Below are 19,319 nucleotides of genomic sequence, written 5' to 3' on the forward strand. Positions count from 1 at the left end.
TTGATTCCCCATATGCCCTCGCAGCGTCATTTTGAATTTAACCCAATCTATGACTCCTTATGACTGCCTGATGACTACAATCAGGAAGCATTTTTTTATTTACCCCGCGTGATTCCGTTAATCCGGACCTTTCATTTGATACCTTACACGCCTTAGCCTCATCAGTTTCACTTTTCACCCAATCTAATGCGGTCATTATTCTGTCTTAAGGGGCGCTGCCCAGTCAATTCAGCTAATTCATTTGAAACAGCAGAAAGGACAGCCTTCGCCCCAATTTCCCCCCGGCTCTCACCTCTTCCTTTGTGACCCCTAGTATATGAAGCCGTTAACAGTAGCAGGCGAACAACCCGCACGCCAGCGCCGCCGTGTGCTTTCCCAGCACCCTTTCCCACGCTCTTAGTGGATCCGTCAGGAGGAAAAGTTAAGAGAGCCCTTTTTTATGACCTCACCAGTCAATTATTACTCACGCGCCCAGCCGCGAAAATTAGGTATACAGCAAGTGCTTATGGCCATGAAAAATCAACAAGAAACTAAAAAAAATCAGACACCCCCTCCCTCCCAACCGATCATGCAGATCGCGATTGGTGCCGTGCCCCTAGGTAACCTGAGTTCCGAGCCCACAGTGACGCATGAATCTTAACAGCCAACCATAGCTGCCTGCTAGGCTACTCATATGTACTCAAACTCAAAATGGACTCAAAACTCATATGTACTGAGAATTCAAAATGTACTCAAAACTCAATATGTACTCAAACTCAAAATGTACTCAAACTCAAAATGTACTCAGAACTCAAAATGGACTCAAACTCAAAATGTACTGTTACGAATGGGCCAGCGCCGCAGTACTTCCCCGCATCACTCCTCGGCTGTGCGGCGAAGCCACTCGTGCTCCTTCGAAAACAGGCGCAATCACGTCGGCAACAAGTTGCGACAAAGCCTCGTCAGACGCTTCGCTCTCTGCGCATTCGGCGGCTGCCTGCGGCGGCTGAACTTCGGCGGCTGCCTGCACGGCCAACACCACCTAAATTATGAAGGCCTTCCTATTTCCTCCTCTCAACGGCCTGACGTCACGCCAGTGAGATCGGCGGTGGATCGAGGGGAGGTCGAAGGCGCCAACGAGAAATCGACATGGCTTGTCGCGGCTTATGGCTGTCAACTGTTGTGGGTCCAGTCACATGGTGGGGCACGACTGCAATAGCTTTTTCAGCAATCAAGTTAATAAAAACTTACTCCTGTCATTTCATTGTTCTGCAAAAAAATTTGTCTTGTTTCATGGCTTGAATATTACCATCGTGCATGATTTATTAACCAAAAATCGCTTTTATTTCAGCCTTCAAAGCGCTGTTGTTCGGTTTGCAGCCGAAAGCGCGCGTCGTGCTCTGGCCACATTGTGCCCAAACCACTTCGTTCACCTTTTTCGGCGGCGGCGGTTGCTAGTCATGTGTCAAGTGAATTTGCTGCTTCTGAGACACAATTTCAGCTCGCATTCCTGTCACTGCATGCATTAACAACTCAAGTAATATGCCTGGATGTTGCTGTGCACCCAACTGCAATTCCAATTATGCGGGGGGACCCACCGTTCGCGTGTACAGGTTCCCGGTCAATGCCGCGGAAAGAGCAGCATGGACGCGCGCCGTGCCGCGTAAGGATTTCGCGCCAACGAAATACACAGTGGTAAGGAAGTCTGCCTTTCCTTTCCATTCACTTTGCTCTCGTAGTTACTTTCGCTGTCGCGTATAAATGTAAGGACTGCCCTGTATTTCTGCCGTTAATTTATATGTAACATTTTGTCCAATTTCAGCTCTGCGAAAAGCACTTTCACCCGAGCGACTTCGTCACATCAACGAGCTACACGGATTCGGCCACTGGAAGGGTGGTTGAAGTTCCACTCAAGCTCAGGCGTCTGAAGCCGGGAATTACACCAAGCATTTTTCCTGGCTGCCCCACGTACCTTTCTCAAGACAAAAGTGCGGACCGCGAAGCCCCAGAAGAAAAACGTGCTCGGCTGGAGGCGAAAGCCTTGCAAGAGGCAGTGCAACATTCACTCATCACTCAGCAGGAAGAAGAGAAGAAGAACTCCATCTCTTCTTTTGAAGACCTCTTGTGTCACACGGACACGTTTTTGGTGGGAGAGTTCTGGAGCAAAGTGGTCTTAAAAGACAAAGTGCATTTCTTGAACCTGGCGCCTCAAGATGCACCGGTAGTGCGCTGTGCAGTGGTAGTAAATGCAGACCTCTCTCTGAAAGTATACTTTGGGGAGACACGGATTGAAAAGGTAGGCACCGTCGTGTTTCCTGTTTCCATTTCGGACGTCAGGCAACTAGCAGATACACTTGACCGCATAGAGGAAATTGTGAAAGGCTCACAAAATGATGAGGGAAAAGTTGAGCTGCTTTTGCGCCGTATATCGGCTCTGTTAGAAGAGTTGTCAGCATCACAGTTTCCATCTGACTGGCAGGCAGAGCTGTTAAAGTTTCTGAGGCAGCAAGTTGAGATTGTTTTGAGTAATGCAATAAGGTATCCCGCCGAATTGCTTGTGTTCGCCAGTATTATGTTCACGATATCGCCACATGCTTACAAGTTCATGCGAAGCACGTCAAAGTTGAAGCTTCCTCATCCAAACACTATTAGGCGTGTTTGTGCTGCATACAGCATTAGCCCTTCGTTGGAACAACAAGATGAATTGTACTTGTCGTATGCAAAAAAAATGGCATTAGCACTGAAGGATCATGAAAAGACTGTGACGCTTATGATAGACGAAATTCATTTGCAGTCATACTTCGAATATAAAGGTGGTTTCGTCACAGGGGCAGCCACAAACAGCAATATTGCTGCTAGGACAGCATACGTCTTCATGATTCAGAGCCTTTTGTCGCCGAACAAGGACGTTGTGCATATTCTACCTGTTGCGAAACTCGACGCAAAGGACTTGCATTTCTTTCTGATACGCCTGATTAAAGAGCTAGAAGATGCTGGTCTTCGGGTGATCGCAGTCATTTCTGACAATAATTCCATAAACCGGAAAGCAATGTCTTTTTTTTCTGATCCCCCCAAATGTAATATTGTCTATGCACACCCATCTGATCCTTCAAGACCTTTGTTCTTTGTCTTGGACAGTGTTCACATTTTGAAGTGCATACGTAACAACTGGCTTAATCAACGTAATCCAGGGACCTGCATGTTTTTTCCCGACATAACAGAGCTTTCCACTAATGGGCAGGTGTTAACGGCATCATTTGGTACTTTGAGGAAGGCACATGAACAGGAAAGCAATGAGCTCTTGCGGTTGGCCCCGACATTATCTTTAAAAGCATTAAATCCATCCAACTTGGAGCGCCAGAATGTCAAGCTTGTCCTGAAGATTTTCAACCTTTCAACTATTGCAGCACTGACTAGTTCCACATTAGCTCAACTACAACATGCCAAAGGAACGGCTGAATTTATCCGCATCATCTTGACATGGTGGAACATCGTAAACGTCAAAACGCCTCACAAAGGACAGCGCCTACGTGACAGCTTTCAAGAGCCTGTCAGAAGTCTGTCTTCCCCTCAGATCGATTTCCTTAACAGTGTAATTGACTGGCTTGACTTCTGGGAAAGCCTAAAGCATGATGCAGGTCACCTGACTCGTGAAACACACAGCGCATTCCGCCACACCTCCCATGCACTTGTAGAAGTAACACGCTACTGCATTGAAGAGCTCGGCTTCTCGTACGTGTTGCTGGGGAAGTTCCAAACTGACTGCCTAGAGGACAGATTTGGAAAATATCGTCAATTGTCGGGAGCACAGTATCACGTGTCTATACGACAGATCTACGAATCTGAGCACAAGCTCAGACTGCAGAAAGTGCTTGAGCTCCCCGAACTCCCTCAGCTAGATGTACTCACTCCTTGTGGTTCTGTTAATGACCCACAAGATTTAAAGCATTTTGATGTTGCTCTGACAGAGCAAGATGTTGCAAAAAAGCAGCCCATGCTTCCTGCCATTACATATGTGGCTGGGTACTGCGCACATGCAGCTACAAAAAAGCTTGCATGTACATCTTGCAAGGAGAACCTGGTGCTCGAAAACCGGAATTTTGACGAGGATGATTTTGCACTCATTGCCACTGCCACTAGAGGTGGCCTTATGTTTCCCCAGCCTATGGTTGTGCATGCAGTTTTGACAATGGACATAGTGCTTGAGCAACTTGTCAATGAAAAAAACGCCACTAAGTTTTATGACTGTCCAAAGCAAAAAGAGCTTCTTGTTGCCTTGACATCGTCCCTTATTGACAGCAACGAAGACTTAGACACGTGTGACCATGGACATTCACCACAGCTCGTCATGAAATACATTTTTAGTGCAGCTGCTAATGTGTTATTGAGCAATCTGTGCAAACAGAAAAATGACAAGCTTACGTCCAGTAAGCAAGAAAAAAAGCGAAAGCTGAAAACACTGGAATCCTAACCTTGTTTAGCTGCAGCTGACAATTAATTTGTTTGCATTTGGTAATATATGGCACCGTAATTTGTTACATGTTGAATGATTTGCTTGTGCATATTGGTATGCCATGCTCATTTTTAAATGATGGGCTTGTTGATTGCTTACAGTAATGCTTTTTTGTACGAAAAATGTCTGTATATATTTGTATGTCATGTGAATTTTAAAATAAAACAAATGACAGTATACTCGTGTGACTACAACTTTGTCTTTCATTTGTCTTGATTATTTTTGGGGTTAGATTCAAATATACTACAGATCGCAACATTAGTTAATTACAAAATACTTTCCTGCATCCAATCTCGAAGTAATGTCAGCAATAAGTGAATTTGCTAACTGCACCATCGGTAACGATTGTTGGGAAAGACAAGTCCTGAAAACAAAGAAAAAAATCTTAGTGCTGTGTACATAGACCTTTGATAAAAAGGGTAGTGGTTGGTAGGTTGTCAGCCAAAGCTCTGTTCAAGCACTTTTTACGTATCAGAGAGGAAACAAAATGATTTGGATTGCCCATGTTTACAACTTATAGCCTAAAAAACATTTCTAAACATAAATTCAAATTTACGGGCTGTTTGTTCACGAAGGAACAGATAGGTAAATCGAGGCAAGCATGCGGGCGCAGTGAAGCCGACTACCAGGGCGATCTCACTTCTGTGACGTCACTTCGGCGTGGGGAGGCCTTCAGTAATTTAGGTGGTGTTGGCACGGCTCGTCTCCACGCTCTTCAAGGACACAGAGGCAGGCCCCGGTGATCGCAACGGAGTCCTCCTCTCTCCCCTCTCTCGGACTCAACGTGCCCGAGGCTATGAACAGCTTACGAACTCTGGAAAGAGTGTAGTGCGTGTTCCCACGTGTTGCGTTTGACCGTTACCGCTTTCGGGTATAAATAGAGCTCCCAAGCGTTGTAAACCATTCCTGTCTGAGCAGCGAATCCATGCGGTCGCTCTGCTCTAGTCCTGTATTGTAACCTCGCCCGTCAGGGCATTGTACGTTTTTTTGGCTTCGGCTCACCTCTCGCTATGAAGTAAACAGTTACGTTATCCTACTGCTCTGGACTTCTTCACGGCTGCAACAGCGGCTGGCCGCTCGCACCATACACGCTACCCATCGTATGTTGGAGGCCACGGAGTAAGGATCGGGTGCCCCCGCCCGGTCGCAACAACTGGTTGGCAGCGGTCGGATGGCAACTTCGTAACACCTGAAGCCAGCGGTGCGAGACCCAACACCACGGACGTCAAGGCGGCTTCGGACTTCGTAGAATTCACGGCGGTCAAGGGTGAGTGCGGGACTTTTCTTCACTGAGTTTTACCAGGCTTCTGAGGATAGCTGGTAGGGCGTGTGTTTTTGTCGCGTGGGTTAATCGCGCAAAACATTTTTGGAGCAGTGGGAAAGCAGTACTCTAGACCGGCCATGAATTTGAAGGCGTTGAAAAAACCGCAGTTGTTGGCGCTTGCAAAAGAGTTGCGCTTGGATGTTACGGACGCGCTGAGAAAGCCAGAGCTGATACAGGCTATACTCGCTGTCGGGGCTGACGATGAGGAGCTGTCGGAATGCATTGAGCTGATCAATGGCAGGGAGACCGCGAAACGTCAGGCCGCCGAGGCAGAGGCTGAGGCTGAGCGTCAGAAACGACAGCAGGAACGCGAGGAAAGAGAACGACAGCACGAGGAAAAGATGCGATGGTACGACCTCGAGCTCGAGCGCCTTGAACAGGAAAGAAAGGAGCTCGAGGGAGAGAGACTCCAACGGGAGAATAAGAAAATAGAGCATGAGATTCAACTCGAGCAGGAAGAAGTGAAGCCTGAGTTGCTCGAAAAAGACCTCGTTGTCGTGGATAGAGAAACTGGCCACGGTAACGAAAAGAAAGTAGCAGACGCTCGGGAGCGCGAGTCGGAAGCGACCGTTGCTGCCCCGCAGCGCGGCAAGGTTGCTGAGAGAGATAACGACGGCGCATTAGCTCAGACTGTCGGCAGAGGTGGCAGAGGGCAGTGCGTGTCCACTGAGTGCGATAATGCGTTGGAGTTTGTTTTGGAGATTTCGGCGGAGTGTTCGGACGGTTCAAATTCACGGGAGGCCTTGGGAACGGCTACCGGTCTGAACATGAACAATTCGCGGGATAGCGAGGTTTCGCGGGAGTGCGGAAACCATGAGGCTACCGAAAGGCAACACGACTCCGCTGAAACGGAGGTTGTTCCTTCGGACGGTAGTGCAGAAACGAGCGATGTGGTGGCAAAGCCAGCATCCGAGGCAGCGAACGGTTTGCACGGTTCAGTTGGGAGAAATGACGATCTCGCCACTGAGCAAGCCGATTCCGTCCTGCTACCAGCTCAGGAGGAATGCGTAACCGATGAGGTTACCGAGAGACCGCACGAGTCCGCTGAAACAGAGGTTCTTTCGTACGGTAGTGCAGAAACGAGCGACGTGGTGGCAAAGCCTGCTGCCGAGGCAGCGAGCGGTTTGCACAGCTCAGTTGGGAGTCATGACGATCTCGCCACTGAGCAAGCCGATTCCGTTCTGCTACCAGCTCAGGTAGCTGACCTCGAGCAACGGCCAGCCGAGCACGCAGAGATTCAGGTGTCGCGGGCGGCTGAGCCGTCTTTTGAGACAGGGCAGCTTGGATCTAGTGTAGCCTTGACAGCCGCAAAACAGAACGAAAACACCCTTCGGTGTTCGCTTGCTGAGGCTGTCGCTGAAAGCGCGAGGGACGCCGAGATAGGGTCTGTTGGAAGCTACGAGGTGTCTAAAGAGCTCGTCGTGCCCGTGTCACTCCCAGCTGATGCTCCCGACGATAGGCCAGCATCGGCGGAGCTAGTTGAGGTTGCGGTGTCGACTGCGGCTGAGTCGAAGTCGGGAACCGACCAGCCTAGAGCAGAGAACGTAAACGCGTTCCGGCGTTTGCTTGCCGAACGCGTTCGTAAGAAGGCGAGCAACGAGGAGATAGCGAAAACTTCCGCGGGTACTTGCGGCGCGTGTTTCAGTGCAGGCATGCGAAGGGGCAAAGCCGTGAGCTCGCATCGCGCCAGGGGGACGCCGCCTCCAAAAAGGAGTGCGCGCCTCTCGTTTGAACGATGGAAAATCCTTCTCGCTCCTCCGCGCGCTCGACCTTTGTCGAACAAGACGACCGGTGTCCTTTCACGCGGTCGCAGCAGTCTCTTTCAGAGAACGGGCGCACCTAAAGTGCGATACAAGGGGAAAACTCGGAGCATTGATGAAAGCTCGAATCGCAGCTCTCAGCGCGAGAAGTGGCTTGTAGACGCCTGACTTTCTCAATTTCATTGTTTTTCCTGGAACAGGTTTCGCCCTTTATGATTGCAATTTTTTTTGTATGGGACATTTCCAATCACGCGAAATGTCACCTTTCAGGTTTGTTCACGTGTCTAAAGTACTGCTGGGCAAAAATATAACTAGAGTAGTTAGTTATTCGCGTACTTTTCGCAACTAAAAGCCTGGTAGATCTTCAGTGTTGATTTGTCTTCGCACTTGCCGGCGATGCGGTTGTGTCTTCCTGTGTTGTTCTGTTGCTTGCGTGACCAAGCCAGAGACGTTCTTGGGGAGCCACTACTCGTCCAGTGACCCGCCCGGTGAAGCTCCAGCACAGTGTCGTACAGCCCAGGCCTGGAGTCGAGCGTCTGCCGAACACTTCACTTCGACAGCATCCCTCCGGACAACGGTTGCAGACCCTTATCCATCGGGATCTCGGACACCCGGCGGAGAAGCTGTTACGAATGGGCCAGCGCCGCAGTACTTCCCCGCATCACTCCTCGGCTGTGCGGCGAAGCCACTCGTGCTCCTTCGAAAACAGGCGCAATCATGTCGGCAACAAGTTGCGACAAAGCCTCGTCAGACGCTTCGCTCTCTGCGCATTCGGCGGCTGCCTGCGGCGGCTGAACTTCGGCGGCTGCCTGCACGGCTCGTCTCCACGCTCTTCAAGGACACAGAGGCAGGCCCCGGTGATCGCAACGGAGTCCTCCTCTCTCCCCTCTCTCGGACTCAACGTGCCCGAGGCTATGAACAGCTTACGAACTCTGGAAAGAGTGTAGTGCGTGTTCCCACGTGTTGCGTTTGACCGTTACCGCTTTCGGGTATAAATAGAGCTCCCAAGCGTTGTAAACCATTTCTGTCTGAGCAGCGAATCCATGCGGTCGCTCTGCTCTAGTCCTGTATTGTAACCTCGCCCGTCAGGGCATTGTACGTTTTTTTGGCTTCGGCTCACCTCTCGCTATGAAGTAAACAGTTACGTTATCCTACTGCTCTGGACTTCTTCACGGCTGCAACAGCGGCTGGCCGCTCGCACCATACACGCTACCCATCGTATGTTGGAGGCCACGGAGTAAGGATCGGGTGCCCCCGCCCGGTCGCAACAGTACTCAGAACTCAAAATGGACTCAAACTCAAAATGTACTCAGAACTCAAAATGGACTCAAACTCAAAATGTACTCAGAAATCAAAATGGACTCAGAATTCACTAGGTCTCAGGCGTACTCAAACTCAATCGGACTCCAACTCAGTCGGGATCACTCGGCTCAAACTCACTCAAGCTCAAACTCACGCGTGAGTTTGAGTCCAAATGAGTCTGAGTGAGTGGACTCATGAGTGAGTTCGCCGACCTCTGCCCGTGGCAACTGTGGTTATAGCAGGGAATGAAGCACCGGATCAGACGGCAGGTGCTGCTACGCTCTCGAATAATAATAATAATCAATCAATCAATCAATCAATCAATCAATCAATCAATCAATCAATCAATCAATCAATCAATCAATCAATCAATCAATCAATCAATCAATCAATCAATCAACCAATCAATCAACCTTTATTTTTGGTGCCCAGGAACAACCCTAGGGTCTTGGTACTGGTACACCATATACAAGCATTCATAAAAACAAACTAAAATCAAGACAACACAACACATAAAACCATATATATGAAAGAAACAATAAAGTAAAAATAGTTACAGAGATCCCAGAAAGCATAACAGCAAAAAAAAAAGGAAACCTAGTGTTAGAAGCCATGACACCCGGCCAGCAAAACGTTGAGGGCACGTGAAAAATTGAAAATACACAAGCAAATACTCAATGAACACGACGGAGATAGATTATACACATAAAACAAAGGTTTTGTAACAAGATCTTAGGAAGTTTCAAAATGGAAAAACGAAGTTCAGCGTTACAAGCACTGACACTTAAACCGACAGAAATTCAAGCAACACAAAATCAGGAAAAGTGAAAAACAAAAAAGCAAGATAATGATTTGCATAGAATAAATACGGAACAGAAATACGCCACATAAATGACATAAAGGCACTTAAGCTACAACAGTTTTCAATTCATTAGAGAACAAAGACAAAGAGCTCTGGAATATATCAAGACGATCGGAATATTCATTATATGCACATTGTATTCTGCAGATGCACGAGCGTCGTCTACTTAAAGCATCTGTTCTGAACGTTCGAAATCTTCGGAAAAGTTTGTTCGGCAAGTTGACATTGATAAGTGCAACCAAGTCATCACACAAAATATCACCATGAAGAAGTTTATAAAGAAAGATAATGTGAGCTCTCATTCGTCGACACCAAAGGGAAGGAATACTTTTGAGACAAGACATGCTGCCATTTGCGTCTTCTTGTACATGACGGAAACGGTGCCTAAAGATAGAAAGGAACTTATTTTGAACCCTTTCGATACTGTCACTATTGGACTTGGAAGTTCCATTCCAAACAACAGACCCGTATTCGAGAAGAGGTAAGCAGAGAGCCGAATACAACTTTAAGAAAGAAAGCGGACCTTTAAACTCTCTAGAATACCTGCGAACAGCACCCAGACATCGAGGAGAGCGCCAGGTAATTTGTGTAATGTGGGAAGAGAATGTCAGAGAAGAATGAAACAGTACTCCCAAGTCCCGAATTTCGGTCACCCTCGGCAATGCAGTGACTGCTATTCTATAAGAGTATTGCAGCTGTTGAGTTTTTCTACTATAGGAAACCACTTTAGTTTTTGAAGGGTTTAAAATAAGGTCATTTTTGGTGCACCAACGATGGAATGACACGATATCAGCCTGAAGAGAATTACAGTCCTGAACATTACACACTTCTCTGAAGATTTTCATATCATCAGCATACAACAAAAAAGATGAATTTTGAATGGCAGAAGCAACATCGTTAATGAAAATGGAAAAAAGAAGGGGGCCCAGAACGGAGCCCTGGGGTACGCCACTTGTTGCTTTGTATCTAAATGATGTTTGACCGTTAACACTTACATAGCAATATCGCTCCTTGAGATAGCAACGTATAAGACCCACCAAAAAAGCGTGTAGATCTACCACAGTGAGCTTGGCAAGCAATAACGAGTGGTTGACAACATCAAAGGCTTTGCTCATGTCACAGTAAACCACATCCAGCTGGCTTCTACCAACGATTGCTGGGACAGCCTGTTCCATGAAGCATACAAGGTTCGTGGAAGTTGAACGACCACGCATAAATCCATGTTGATTAGGAATGAGGACGTGTTTAAATGAGAAAGACAAGACCGTATGAAGAGATAGCTCGAAAATTTTAGAGGTAGAACAAAGCAGCGAGACAGGCCTATAGATTATAGCATCAGTTTTTAGGCCTGACTTGAAAACAGGGAATACGCGAGAGATTTTCCATGAGCGAGGGAACGTGCCAGACCGGAGAAAGTTATTAAATATTGAAGTGAACACAGGAAGAAATATATTTGCATATGTTTTTAGAATTGCAGCAGGAATACCATCAGGCCCACACGAAAGCGAGGGCCTGAGCCGTTTGATGCTGGTCCGAATGATGTTCTCGTCCAGTTGCAAACAACCGGAGTTCCCGCCCTGGGGACAAGGGACGCTGCTGTTATCACTACCACCGCTAATCCCAAAAAAAGAAGAAAATTGACGAGCAAAGCAGTCGGCCACCTTGGCAACCTCATCGCCGTTGGAGTTAGTAGACGAATAGAATCTTTAGGTGTACTAGATCTAGAATGGATGTACTTCCAGAAGGCTCCCGGTTGATGAGTTGTTTTAGTTTCTACCGACGCGAGGTACTAAGTACGATCACGTTTGTGCAATATTTTACATAGGGCACGTAGGCGCCGGAATTCCTGAGCGAACTGGTTGGCACCAGAGCGCTTCATCTTTCTGTGCGCACGTTCCTTGAGTTTCAGGACATCCCGCAATTCAGAAGAAAACCAGTGTGGAAACTTGAACTTTGTCGGTAAATATTGTGGGATGTATTCCTTCATACCCGAAAGCACAATCTCAGTGAAACGGTCGACTTGTTCATTGGCATCAGTGTGGTCAATGACGGTCGACCAAGGGGCAGCGGAAAAGTAGCCATACAGCCCAACATAATCTCCCCGGACGAAAGCGTAACGAGGTTGCGTGTTGTTGGAAGTTACGGAACGGTGGAGCGATGAGGGGAGGCAACAGGAAATATAAAGAGAAGGATGAAATCTGTGGGGTATTACTAAAGAACAATCAGAGCGCGACACACTAACACCATCAAAGTTCGAAAAGCACAGGTCCAGAATATTCCCACTGCAATTTTTTATGCGATTACACTGTGCCATAGAAGTAAAAGCCAAAAAATCTAGTAACCTATTACCCTTCTGTTGAAAGTGGTGGTTGTAGTGGGAACAGGTGAGGTGGCTCCACTGAACGCCAGGAGCGTTAAAATCTCCAAGGAGGAGGACCTCGAGGTCGCAATGAGTAGTGAGCACCTGTTCAATGGAGGAGACTAACTTATTGAACGCGTCAGGAACTACATCAGGAGGAACGTAAAAAACACCAACTAGAAGTTTTTCAGTTTTAGAGATATGAATTTCGACCCATAAAGACTCACCTGCGTTTTCAATATCGCTACGTAGCACACACGGGAGAGATTTGTTAACTGCGAGAAGTACCCCGCCACCCTTTTGTTTGCATCCCGTTAAGGCACGATCATTAGGATATACATGGTAATTTTGAGGAAAATAATCACTGGAAAGAATATCAGGGCATAACCAAGTTTCAAATATAGCTATTAGCGGAAAGCAAGAAACCAGAACATTACCAAAAAATTCAGTCGCCTTAGTTCGAAGACCTCGCACATTCTGATAAAAAACATCTAAACTAGTCATGATTGTTTTTCCTATGTGATGCGCTCAGAGCTGTGAAGCATGCCTTCGCGAAACATGCCTCGAAACTCTTTAAAGAGGCAGTCTTTCGGCCAAACAGCGGGGTCATTTAAGCGCTCGAAACACTCTTCATTCAAGGAAATATAAAAGGATGCATACGTGTCGAATTTAGTCTTCAGTAGTCGGCAGCTCAAGGTCAAGACACCTAAAGTTGACAGATGGGCATTGAGACTAACAGTGGTGGTGGTCGGAGAAAGCTTTGAAATGAACATAGCTTTGGGGCGCTGCGGCTGCGAAACGACGACAAGTCCAGATGTGTTCGATGCACCCACATATGCCCGGCTTCGGCGCTTCTTCTCAACAATGGGAGGGTGACAGGCACAGACACGGAAATCACCGGGGAAGGGGTGGACGGAGTTGGAGGCAGTGTCGGAGACGCCGGAGACACTACCTGCAGCGGAGCCGACGTAGCCGACGAAGATGGCACTTCCTTGTTGACAACTTGGGCGAAAGAAGGCTTCCCCAAGCTGCCGCGCACTCCATCCTGCAAGGCAGCGGGGCGGCGAAGCGATTCGGCTCGCAAGGAGCAAACCGCTGCACGCAGAGGATAATAATAATAATCAATCAATCAATCAATCAATCAATCAATCAATCAATCAATCAATCAATCAATCAATCAATCAATCAATCAATCAATCAATCAATCAATCAATCATGTTTATTTACGTGCCCAGGAACAGCCAGAGGCCTGAGTGCTAGCACACGGGTAGTTACATGAAAACAAAATACAAGAAACATATAGCAAGAAACAAACAATCGACAAGACACACACAAATTGAAGTAGTGAAAATGACAGAAATAAAGCACAGGCGGAGCCTGGGTACAGGTAAAAAATAAAAAAAGAAGATGCCTATGTTGCTCTGCCCGTCGTAAAGGCCACACGACAGGCAGAGCAACAAAGTTTGACAGTAATACAACAAAAACAACGGCAACAGTGTAGAGACAAATGAAAAGACGAACAAATGACAGTAAACAGTTTCAAAAATAGGCAACTATCAGTTGGATAGACACAACCGCAGAGAAACCTAATTCCAGAAAAAAAAGAACGACAGGCATATCATAGGTGTTTAACATACTGTATTCAACAGCGCTGTACGGTAAACTGTAAAGGATTTCTGAAAGATGTCAAGGCGTTCAAAGAAGCGATTGTAACAATTCTGTATTCTGCGCACAGGACAATGATTGGAGTTGCGCGCAGCGGTCAAGAACGGGCGATGCGACCTGGTGGGCCTTTGTGGTACACTAAACTCTAAACAGTTAAGCAGGTCTGCGCAAGAAAGGTCACCATGAACAATTTTGTGAAGAAATGTCAGGTCTGCACGCATACGTCTGCAGTTCAAGGAAGGGATGGAAGGGACTATGGATAAGTCAGAATCAGGATGAAAACTGTGATTGTGATGACGGTGCTTAAATATTGATAAAAACTTCATCTGCACACGTTCTATTAATTCACTACTAGATTTGGAGATGCCGTTCCAGGCAACAGAAGCATATTCTAACTGTGGTATACATATTGCATTGTATAGCATTAGAAATGGATCTGGAGAAGAGAATTCCTTAGTAATCCGACACACATTTCCAAGGCTCCGGAGTGCTCGCCGGGTGATGAGCCTAATATGAGGAGAAAAAGAGAGGGTACTGTCGAAAAGCACCCCTAGGTCCCTAATCTCCTCAACCCTTTGCAGAGGAGCTCCCTCAATACTGTAGGAAAATAGCAGACGGTGGGTTTTCCGGCTGTAGGTGACAACCTTTGTTTTAGTGGGGTTTAAAATTAGGCAGTTTTTTCTGCACCAGACCGATAATCCCGACACATCCCTCTGCAAGGCACAGCAGTCCTGAACACCGCTAATGTGCCTAAATAGTTTGACATCATCAGCATAGAGAAGAAAAGAAGAGTTTGTTAACACTGTTGAAACATCATTGATAAAGACAGAAAACAATAGTGGACCCAGCACGGAACCCTGGGGTACACCACTTGTTGCAGGGTAAACACTAGACTTTTTGTAGTCAACATCTACATAAAAGGACCGGTCAAGGAGATAGTTGGACAACAAGGCAACAAGGCTTGCGTCTACACCGGACTTAGCAAGCTTGTTAATTTATTACTGATGGTTCACCACGTCAAACGCCTTACTGAGGTCAAAATAAATAACGTCCAACTGGCCGTTTTCACAAACTGCAACCGAAGCCTGTGTCATCAAGCTTGCAAATTTGTGACCGTCGATCGACCCGAGAAAAAGCCGTGCTGATTTGGTATCACAACGTTCTTGACGCAGGCAGCAAGAACTTTGCGCAGAGCTGACTCAAAGAGTTTTGAGGGGACACAAAGGAGTGAGATCGGGCGATAGGTAGAAACGGCTGACTTATCACCAGACTTAAATATTGGAAAAATTCGAGCGATCTTCCATGCACGAGGAAATTTGCCTAAAAGTAAGCAGTTATTATAAATGGAAGTTAAGACAGGCACAAAATAATAATAATCAATCAATCAATCAATCAATCAATCAATGTTTATTATAGTGCCCAGGAACAGCGGAGGCCTTCGTGCTGGAGCACTCAGAGGGGAAAATGCAGCACTGTAGTACATCAACAATTTGCTAATAAACACTCAGTGAGCAAAAAAAAAGAGAGAAAAAAAGACAGAAAGACTTACAAAAAACGGCAAAGAAGATTAGTAATAAAATAGTGCAATGCAACCGACTTTACACAATCAAGTCATGCTGGCGCACAGGAAAGGTATAAGACAGCAATGAAATGCATCAACAGCTGGCAAAAGAACAGTGAGCGAGCAAAAAATATGAAGAAGCTACAACTTCAAAGAAGAATAAAAATACCACAGTGTAATTTTAGGCACCATTACACAATCAATAGAAACTGTAATGTCTGGTCAATTGCAAGAAGACATCTTACAATAAGCGTAACTATACGTGAGTGAAAAGAAGAAAGTTTTTACAAGATTCGGGAAGCGTACATGTTCAGTTTCAAATGGACGCATGAAGTGAATATGGCAACTTCTAATGATAAAAGTGGCAGAAAAAGAAAAAATTCTACGATAATTACAGTCGCAGTATCAGCACAATACACGAATAACAGGAACAAGAACAAGCTCGGTGAAGTCAATGCACACGTCAGGACGATAAGTGAAGAAAAAGAGCACTGCCAAGATGAACCTAGTGTGTCAGAGCTGACAACCCGGCCAAAAACTCCCGAAGAGGACGCTGAAAGATATCGAGCTTCTCGGAGTGAACATTATGCAGATGCTGCATCCTTTGAAGAGGAGAACGTGTGCTGAGAGCTCCAGCTGCTTTAAAAGGGTGGGCGAGCCTTGTAGCTTTTTGTGGAACGCGAAAACTCAATCAATCAATCAATCAATCAATCAATCAATCAATCAATCAATCATTTATTTGCGTGCCCAGGAACAGCCGGGGGGGCCTTTGTGCTGGCGCACGGAAACAGAAACACACGAAACATAATGTACACATCTTTCAAATACAAAATAAAATACAAAATACAAAAAAACGAATGGATAGCTTATGTTGAAGTTACGGAATGAAAGTCATTTAAGTGCATGAACTCAAGGATAAAAGACAAATGCAGAATAAGAAAAGTTGGCAGTTACGCCAATACAAACTCACAGACATGTTTGCGAAACAGAGTAGGGCAGTCATTAAATATATCAAGGTAATCCGAGTACCGATTGTACGTGCATTGCAGTCGGAACAGAGGGCACAAGACATGCAGACAATTGGGGTTGCAAAAGGTATCATGTTTCCTGGTCCACTTTTGCGGCACATAAAGACGAACGTAGCAGCTCACCACAAGACACTATGCCGTGCATAATTTTAAAGAGGAAGAGAATATCAGCCTTGTTCCGCCTGGAAGTTAAGCATGATAGCGTCAATGAAGAGGGCGATCCAGGGTTATAATTACTACTATCGCCAAAGCGATGGTTGAAGATAGATATGAGCTTATTTTGGACCCTTTCTACAAGCTTACGGTTTGTTTTCTCGTGCTGTTCCAGACAACAGATGCATATTCAAGCTGAGGACGACATATAGTTGTGTAGAGCTTGAGAAGAGAAATCGGCTCCTTGAACTCCTTGGACACGCGACAGACAACGCCAAGCGATCGAAGAGCTCTACGAGTAATTACCTGAATATGTGGAGAGAAGCTCAGTTTACTCTCGAAAGTGACGCCTAGGTCATTAACCTCTACCACACGTGGGAGTAATTCACCGTTGATGTTATAGGGAAACAAGATGTTGTCAGTCTTTCTTGTGTATGTCATTACCTTAGTTTTAGATACATTAATGAGGAGTTTGTTGCATGAGCACCAATGCGAGAAGGACGAGATTGCTCTCTGGAGAGCGGAACAGCAGGCAGAGTTGGAAACAGATTTAACGATTTTTACACCATCGGCATATAAAAGAAAATAACAATCATTAAATATTGTCGCGACATCATTTATAAAGATTGAGAAGAGAAGTGGCCCGAGAACTGAGCCCTGAGGGACACCACTGGTGACCTCATAGGAAAGAGAAGACTGTCCATTTACATGCACGAAACATGACCTATCACACAGATAATTGCATATAAGAGATATCAGGGACGGTTGTATATCAAGCTCAGATAGTTTTTTGGCTATGAGCTCGTGGCAGACGACATCAAAAGCCTTGCTTAAATCAAAGTAGACTACATCAAGTTGACCTCTCCCTTGCACAGCTTCCGAAGCATGCAGCATGAAGTTGACGAGATTGGTAGTGGTCGATCGGCCCGCGAAAAAACCATGCTGTTCAGGTATTAATGTGATATTTATTCTGAATGTGAGTAGTTTATGCAGTATTGACTCAAACAATTTAGAAGCAGCACATAGAATAGATATCGGTCGGTAGTTCGTGGGGTCCAATTTAGAACCTGTCTTAAATACAGGAACAACCCTGGCATTTTTCCATCGAGCGGGGAACTTGCCAGACTTTAGATAAGTTTGAAATATACACGTCAATACTGGAACTAGGATATCACCAAACGCTTTCAGTACGGCAGAAGGAATGACGTCAGGGCCGCATGAAAATGACGATTTCAATTGTTTCAGAGCTTTCAAAACGAGACTTTCCGAAACCAGCACTTCTGAGTTTTTACAGTAACCTAGAGATTGTGGAGGGGGGCAAGCTGCACTGTTGTTGCCATAAGTGGAACGGAATTGTCGCGCAAAGGCGTTGGCAACGTCCGATATGCTCTCTCCTCGTTCATCGATGAGGTTAATGTTCCCAGGTGAATTTTTACATGTTTGAGAACGGACGTGGCCACAGAAAGCTTTTGCATTGCGTGTTGCATCAGCCTCAACCGCGGCAATGTAATTCGACCCATCGCGCCTAACCAGACATTTACAAAGAGATCTGAGTTGACGAAACTCATTCTGCCACCTTTCCTGCCCCGTTTTCTTAGCTTGCTTGTGCGCTCGATTTTTCCTCCCCAAAGCTCGTTTAAGTTCAGCAGAAAACCAACGCGGAAAATTGCCTTTCTTTTCAAATTTTCGGGGAACAAAGCTCCTCAAGCCATCGTGAACAACTTCAGTAAAAAAATCGGTTTGTTCATCAACGTCGTTGAGGTTAGCTATTGGTGACCAATCAGTGTTACTAAGAAAGTGAAATAAACCAATGTAGTCACCACGAGCAAAGTCGTAACTACTGCTTCCTGGTGTGCAAACAGGGGGACTGTAATGGAGGAGAGATACGTTATGCAATGAAATATGTAATGACGGATGAAACTTGTCCGGTTTTACAAGGTTAGTATGACTGCGCGAGACGTCGACAGCTTCCAAGCTAGTCAGACAAAAATCTAAGACGTTCCCACATGAATTCCTAATGAGGTTGCACTGCTGCAAGGAAGTAAAGGAAATAAAATCAAATAGAAAGTCACACTTCGGAGATATTGGATGAGACGCCTGACTGACCCGCTGAGTCTCCCAAGAAATCCCCGGTGCGTTAAAGTCCCCAGTGACAAGGAAATGGTGATCACTGTGAGATATTACTGTAGTTTCGATTGTGTTAAGGATATATCTGAACTCACTGGCATGCGTCTCGGGGGAAATGTAGTATGTACACAGTAAGAGCCGTTCACCCCGATCACAAAACACCTCTAACCAAATACACTCACTCTCTAATTCAAGGTCAAGGCGGCGTTTACACTTGATGGAGTCATGTAGGGCAATAAGCACACCACCGCCCCGTTGTTTATCGTGCAACGGGTCACGGTCATGCCGGAAAACTTGGTAATGCGGAGGGAACAAGGTATTGGAACTTATGCCCGGGCACAACCAAGTTTCTGTTAGAATAATTATAGGCCAGCAAGAAGAAACGACACTTGAGAAGAATTCAGCTGACTTTGTGCGAAGTCCGCGGACGTTCTGATAAAAGCAATCACAGCTACTATTACCTGCCATCATCATCAAGTCGTTGCTGCTCTGCATGAATCATTTTTTCATGCAATTCACCACGGAAGGGTTTGAAAAGACAGTGCCGAGGCCACAGCGCAGGGTCTTTGAGCCGCTCAAAACACGCGTCGTCCACAGCGACGTAGAAAGAGGCGTAAGAGTCATGCCTCGTCTTTAAACGTTTGCACGCAATCGGGGCGGCCCCCACAGCGGACAGGTGCTCGAAA

The 19,319-nt window shown here is 46.2% G+C and overlaps 2 protein-coding genes across 2 annotated transcripts in view; both read left to right on the forward strand.

The window, feature by feature from the left end:
• LOC144165191 (microtubule-associated serine/threonine-protein kinase 3-like) overlaps window positions 1-19,319 on the forward strand; it is a 156,084-nt gene that overhangs the window by 83,907 nt on the left and 52,858 nt on the right. The window lies entirely within an intron of this gene.
• On the forward strand, window positions 1,369-4,652 carry LOC144165190 (uncharacterized). Its single transcript, XM_077695302.1, has 2 exons — window positions 1,369-1,674; window positions 1,802-4,652. The coding sequence occupies exons 1-2, from the start codon at window positions 1,522-1,524 to the stop codon at window positions 4,448-4,450; spliced, it is 2,802 nt and encodes a 933-aa protein (XP_077551428.1). The 5' UTR covers window positions 1,369-1,521; the 3' UTR covers window positions 4,451-4,652.

This window comes from Haemaphysalis longicornis, unplaced genomic scaffold (genome assembly GCF_048455015.1).
Source record: "Haemaphysalis longicornis isolate Haplotype H1 unplaced genomic scaffold, Haemaphysalis longicornis Haplotype H1 scaffold_14, whole genome shotgun sequence".
NCBI classification, from domain to species: Eukaryota; Metazoa; Arthropoda; class Arachnida; order Ixodida; family Ixodidae; genus Haemaphysalis; species Haemaphysalis longicornis.